Here is a 6858-nt window from a genome sequence, read left to right on the forward strand (position 1 = left end):
TTTTTTTCAGTGTGTTGTGTATTTTGCATTTTTTACATCAATTCAAGTTGGTTTTTGTTGTTTACCGGACTTCAAATTTTGTTTATATATTTTTTTGTTGTTGCTTACATATTTTTTGTTGTTGTTTTAGGTTTTGTTGCAATTATTTAATATTTTAGTTTGCTTTTCCTGCTGCTCCTATCGAAATTTACCTCTCTTGCTGTGCTCTTTTGCATGACCACAATCGTCATTACTGTATTTGTGTTCATCATCATCATCACTTCTGTCATCAGCATATACTCAGCAATAATGTTATATATTAACAGCCACAACGTTGACTTGTCAGCGTTGTTGTTGTTGTTTAAAAAAGCAATATATATTTAAAAATTATGTTAATAGTATATTAGAAAACCTAAATACATCATCATCATACACATTTCTCTGCATTTAATTTAATAAAAAAATAATAATAATAATAATAAAAATAAAAAAATATGTAATAAGTAGTTTCAACAAAACGTATGAAACGCATTTATAATTTTTATTTGTTTTTGGGTTTTTGCCACATGGCTTACTGACTTGACGCAGGTGGCTGTTGTTGTTGCTGCGGCGGCGACTGCTGCTGCTGTTGTTGTTGTTGTTGTTGCGGCTGCTGTTGCAGTTGATGTTGTTGCTGCTGCTGTTGTGTTACTTGCTGCTGCTGCAGCTGCTGGGTCCCACTGCCGGCAGCGGCAGCAGCTGCTGCAGCGGCGGCGGCGGCGGTTTGCTCCTTGGCGGCTTTCTGTTTTTTGGTCACCGGTGGCGGATTTGTCGACATCATCATGGCGCGTATGCGTCGCTGTGCCGACTGAAAAAATAACAAATACACACAATTTGTTTGCAATTAATTTCGTAAATAGCAACAACATTTGCATTGTTTTTTTTTTATTTTGCCTGCGCTCACCTGTACGCTGTAGAATTGGCCGATTATGTGGACGGGAGTCTCCTCATCACCACCCGATGCTGGCGCCACCGCATGCTCTGGTAGCTTGATAACGCTGCCAGTAACGCGTTGCAAGTCGCGCACATTCTGTCCGCCCTTGCCGATTATCCGACCGACCTGTAGTGATCAGAAAAATGCATTATTCATATAATGTATATTGTAAAGTAATTGTTTGTTGTTGGTACGCACCTGTGAGCTTGCCACCATAATTTCGACTGTTAGTCGTACATCTTCGGTGCCGCACATGAACCCCTCTTCCCGCATCTTCTCGAAAATCATGTATTGTGCCTTCCATTGGCCTTCGGGAGTGCCGACGATCGTCACTTTGCGTTCGGTTTGCTGCTCGGCCGGTTTATCGTTGTCGATTGGTGCGATCTTGAGCGAGGCATTGGAGAAACGCATGACACTGCGTATGTATGAGCCTTTGGTGCCGATAATCGCGCCCACCGCATTGTTCGGTATGTAGAGGTATGTGGTCTCCTGCATATCGTTGGGGAAGACAGGCGGTACCACACTAGCCGGTGTCTTGGACATCGGGAAACCCGGACACGATTGATATGGCATGCTTGGGTTGAATACCATACCATTGCCGGGTGTCGACATCATGGCCATCGGATGAAGGCCAGGGAACATTAGGCTTTGTGGCGCCATAGCTTGCAAATCGTTCTCGTAGCTTTGACGTAGTTTGGAACTAATTTGCGCTTCGGCACGTGACATATTATCGATTAGGCCCTTAACCGTAATGATACGTTCCAAATTGAAGCTATTGATATCGTTTATCGAGCTGACAGTGATCTTCGTATCCGTGTCTTGCATAATACGTTTGATCGTATTACCGTTTTTACCAATAATGCGACCGATCAGATTGTTATGAGCCAAAATCTTCAAGCATATGTCACTGTTAGTTGGGGAGTTAGCGTGAAAGAGAGAGAGAAGAAAAGAGGTTAGACAAATTTTATTTTCAAAGTTCATAGCGAAGCTCGACCGACCCGTTCTCTTATTTATGCCATTACTCACCCTTTATTCGTTGAGATGGCTTCCTGTTGCATCACTTCCAAAATGCGTTTGCACGCGTTCGTGCAATTTTCCGGATTACCATAAATGGTGATCGCCTTCTCGAGCGAGCCGACATTCTCCTTTCGATGCACATCGACACGTGCATGGCTTTGTTGTGTGATCGTGCGTATGGTGATACCTTGACGGCCAATAATGGCGCCGACCATTTCACTTTGCACAAGAATGCGCAGCGGAAAATCAGCTTGACGTCCGGGTCCTGGCATACCGGGATATGGATTGCGCTGATTACGATTGGTGCGACGTTGGTTTTTGTCCAATGGCTCGGCGTGCAATTTGTTGCCCTCGAATTCGACACCGTTCAATCCGCCAGCAGCTCTGCAATTAACGAAAGAAAATAAAAAGTTGAGTTAGTTTTTTGTAGACTTGCACATTTTTTGCTGACATATAATGAGAACATGTATGTAATATTACAATTTGGAAAGTACTGGAACAACGAAGAGCACTTGGACTCTATTTTCAGCTTCTCTACTTTCAAATCAAATCTCTCGTAAGAGTTCAAGGCTCTGCAAGAGTTTTAGTTCCTGAAATATGTTTCAGTTTTTAATATTAGGCAGTTTGTAGAACCCATCACTTGACAAAAGTCTCCAAAAGAGAGTACACGGTTCATTTGAAATTTTGCCAACACCGAAAATAAGTAGAGTTTTGATTCGTTTGATCTCTCAAGTTCCTGAAACATGTTCTGGATTTTGATAATACGAAGATTTTGGTACTCGTAAAGAGAACAGGTTTTGATTGAGAATTTACGAACTTCTAAAATGAGTAGAATTTTGTTTCGAAAGACGAAAAGCACTAAGGCTCTACACCTCATAGCATACACGATTTTTTTGCATCCAAAACCTTCAAAACAAATCTCTGGAACCTTGCAGTTATCTGTTATGTTTTAGATTTTGCTAATACGCAGATTTTGAAACCTATAAAGAGGCCAAGTTTCAGTTTAAAATTCGCGAACTAGAAGAATTTGTAGTTTTGATTAAAAATTACCCAAAATAAACAAATTTCGAATTTCGAAGATCATATAAACTTAGAAGATTTAACCTTTAAAGAGGCCAAGTTTCACTTCAAAATTTGCGCACTCAAAAAATTTGTAGAATTTTGATAAAAAAAATACTCAAAATAACCAAATTTCGAATTTCGAAAATCAAATAAACTTAGTAGATTTAACCTATAGAGACCAAGTTGCGGTTCAAAATTAGCGAACTCGCAAAATTTGTAGTTTTGATTAAAAAATACCCGAAATAACCAAATTTCGAATTTCGATGATCATATAAACTTAGTTGATTTAACCTGTAAAGAGACCAAGGGCTTCGCTTCAAAATTCGCGCACTCGAAATATTTGTAGAATTTTGATAAAAAAAAATACTCAAAATAACCAAATTTCGAATTTCGAAGATCATATAAACTTAGTAGATTTAACCTATAAAGAGGCCAAGTTTCGGTTCAAGATCGCGAACTCGAAGAATTTGCAAAATTTTGATTAAAAATACCCAACATAACCAAATTTCGAAGTTTTAACTGCAACATTCAAAGCTCCGTTTCAACACTCGTATTACATTTTTCGAAGAGTTAGGAAAGCAAATGCACGTGGCAAAAAAAAAATTAAATAAAAAAGAATATAAAAAAATTAAAAATTAAATAAATAAATAAAAAATTTAAATTAAAAAATACATATTTGAAAGATCTAAATAACAAAGTGCAGCTAAAGAATGATAAATGTGACAAAAACACTGAGGCGACATAAAAACATAAACAACAACAACAACAAAAATCGCAAATAATAAAATGAAGAGAAGAAATGAAAACAAATTGCATAATGTAATACCTTTGAGCCTGATCGGGATTTTCGAATGTTATATGTACAGTCTGAGTATTGGGGTCCTTACTAGACACAGCCTCACACTGTTTGACGATGCCGTATGGCTTTAGCAGCGGTTCGATGTCTTCGAAACGCGTTTGCAGCGGTATGCCGCTAATAAGAATTTTCGATGTCGAAACACTGTGAACAAAGAAGAGATAAAAGTTGAAGTATAAAACAACAACAACAACAATGCAATAACAACAACAACAACATCAGCAACGCATAAGTGAAGTAAGCTTGTGGAAGTATGACAAAATATAGCGAGAAAAAATACAATGCGTATGTATGTACATATGTATGTATGTGTAGCATGAGAAGAAAATACAATACAAAGTGTAACTGCATAGAAAAGTACGAGTGTAAGCGAGTACTAAAATGTCTAATTCTCTAAAGTGTTGGCAATAATTATTACTAATTTCTTTTTGCGCAATAATGTGTTCAATTTTTTCAAAAGTACGCCTAGAAGTAGACATTATGAGAGATTTGTCAATATTTTTAAACAAATTTACTAAACTACAGCAACAATAAAGCTAAAGAAACACGCGAAAGCATGTTTTGTTCGGTTTAGCGCCTAAAATTATGTATATGCTTGCAAAAATGCGCCTAAAAGTAGGCAATGTTTAACCTTTGCCAATGCATTATAACATATTTCCTAAACTACAACAAAAATTAAGCCAAAGAAACGCGATAATGTATGTTTCTGCTGTCTCACGCCTAAAAGTATGCTGAACATCGCCTACAACTTTGTTGCATATTAAAAAAAATACAGCTAAGAGTAGGCAATCTGTTAAATTTTAATGATATTTACTAAACTACATGCACAATTAAGCCAAAAAACGTATGCTTGTGCTAGTTAGCACCTAAAAGTATGCTACACTACAGCGCTTTAATATTTCACGCACTGGACGCGTACTAACAAATTCTAGCTCAGTATATGTACCGTTGTTTGTGAAAACAATTGCGCGTACATATATTTTCGCTTGCTAATTACATTTTTGAAGCATACACTAAGGCGTAAAAACATAAAACTACTAAATGAGCAATAGATAGCGTAACGTTGTAGTATTGCATGAGAGAAGGTGATTGCCACACGTTTATGGTGTGGCATGACACGCGCGCACCCACACCCACACTCATACACGCTTGCAGAATTCATAAATTCACGGTTTTGCACACACACACATACCTCAACATGGTCGTATCCAGTTTTTCGCAATAAAATTTTATCTCAAAATATTGCCAACTATTGCTTGCTTCTTCACTTATTTTTTGCTTAATTTTACCGAAGTATTGCTGTCTGCGTTGAATGCTTTAGGCTGACGACTCAAATTGACACCGTTAAATTTCGCACGAAAGTCAGTTTGTCTTAAATTATGTAAAGTTTGTAAAAAAAATTGAAAAGCAACAATAAATTTTCTTTCTCACAGCACACGCTTGCCTTAAATACCGCAACACGCATACCAAACGCACATACGCAGGCGCACTCACGTCTCCAATCACACAGACAAGTGCGTCTGAAAGAGTTTTTGTTTTTGTACCAACAGGATATTTGTTAAAGCGTTTGCGAAATTTGTTTGGCGGCTCCTTTCACTGCACGAATTTTCGAAAACAAATTTTGTTTAGTTAATGTTTGGTATTTGGATTTTTCAAAAAGACAGAAAACTAAAACGAAATGTGTGACGACGAAGGCGGAACGAGAAAACTAAACTATTGCGAAATCCACAGCATAATATTAAAAAAAATATCTACGGGAAATTTTTGAAATTGTTGACTGGCTGAAAACTATAATAAATTTCTATTTTGAAAACAACGGAAAATTTTTGAGGTTTATTTTTCGTTTTTCATAGAAATGTAAAATTTAACAGAAAATGCGGTTCAAAGTGCCGCATGATTTTTTATAAGAGTGGAGTGTGCAACGCGTGAACACATGCATTTGTATGTGTATAGCATGTGTGTATATGTAAGTGTTTGCATTAAAATTAAATTAACAAAGATAGAAAAAAATAATTTAAATGAAACAATAAATAAAAATAATTTAGAAAATATAAAAAATAATTCATAAAATATAAAAAATTAATAAAACTGTTATAAAAATCATCCAGAAATAATACAAAAATATAAAACTAAAATAAAAAAAATTATTTAAAAAATATAAAAAATAAATTAAATTAAAAAATCATTTAGAAATAACACAAAAAAAATGTTAAATAAAAAAAAATAATTAAAAACTAAAACGTTAACTTAGCTGCACCGAAGCTATAATATCCTTCAAAGGTGTAATTTTAACGGTAAATAATTAAACAAATAAAAGCATTTAATAAAAATAAAAAAATAAAAACTTAAACAAAATAAAAGCATTTAAACATAAAAATTAAAAATATTATTAAAAAAAATATTAAATATTAAAAGTAAACAAAATTTTTTTTAATAAAAAAAAAATATTTAAATTTTTTATTTTGGATGTAAAGTTTTAAAGGGTTTTTTTATTACAATTCGAACATTTTTTTTTTTTAAATTAAAAACCCGAATTGAAAAAATTTTTAACCCCAAGTTTACATCCTAAATGTAGTAAAAACAGCATTGCAAAAATTAAAAAAAAATGTTTTGGCTTTGAAGTCATTTCACCATGGTGTTCTTCATGTTCCATAACTTTGCTTATCTTTGCAAAAGTAAAGTTTATTTTTAAGAAAATTTCAACACCTTTTGTTTTATTTATAATTAATTACTTTTAATTATAATATTTTAATTACAAATATGTAAATCTTTCCATTTTTATTATTTTTAATTTTTTTACTTGCATTTTTAAATCCAAAAATATATTTTAAATTTTTAAATCGAACTTTGGGATTAAAAATTGGAATTAGTTTTCTTTTTGGTTTAAAATAAATAAAAATTAAATTAAAAAAAAACTTAAAATTAAAAACATTTAATTAAAATTTCATTCTTTTTTTGATTATTTAAATAA

At 34.0% G+C, this 6858-nt stretch overlaps 1 protein-coding gene and 1 long non-coding RNA gene across 7 annotated transcripts in view; one reads left to right on the forward strand and one right to left on the reverse strand.

Annotated features, from left to right (window-relative positions):
* The window catches only part of LOC120776045, a 133852-nt gene that overhangs the window by 16334 nt on the left and 110660 nt on the right, over positions 1-6858 (forward strand). The gene's annotated exons all lie outside the window — the stretch shown is intronic.
* Positions 477-6858, reverse strand: part of LOC120776044 (insulin-like growth factor 2 mRNA-binding protein 1) — a 45709-nt gene continuing 39327 nt past the window's right edge. For 4 of the 6 annotated variants that reach the window (XM_040106489.1, XM_040106493.1, XM_040106491.1 and 1 more), the window contains 5 exons: positions 3858-4031; positions 1979-2353; positions 1151-1859; positions 923-1078; positions 477-826 (listed from right to left, as the gene is read on the reverse strand). In XM_040106489.1, coding sequence (XP_039962423.1) covers positions 551-826; positions 923-1078; positions 1151-1859; positions 1979-2353; positions 3858-4031 — 1690 coding nt within the window. In that variant the 3' untranslated portion in view covers positions 477-550. Of the gene's footprint in view, positions 827-922; positions 1079-1150; positions 1860-1978; positions 2354-3857; positions 4032-5079; positions 5684-6858 lie in introns of those variants that run through there. The other 2 variants (XM_040106495.1, XM_040106494.1) reach the window with 2 other exon arrangements.

The sequence above is a fragment of the Bactrocera tryoni genome, chromosome 4 (genome assembly GCF_016617805.1).
Source record: "Bactrocera tryoni isolate S06 chromosome 4, CSIRO_BtryS06_freeze2, whole genome shotgun sequence".
NCBI classification, from domain to species: Eukaryota; Metazoa; Arthropoda; class Insecta; order Diptera; family Tephritidae; genus Bactrocera; species Bactrocera tryoni.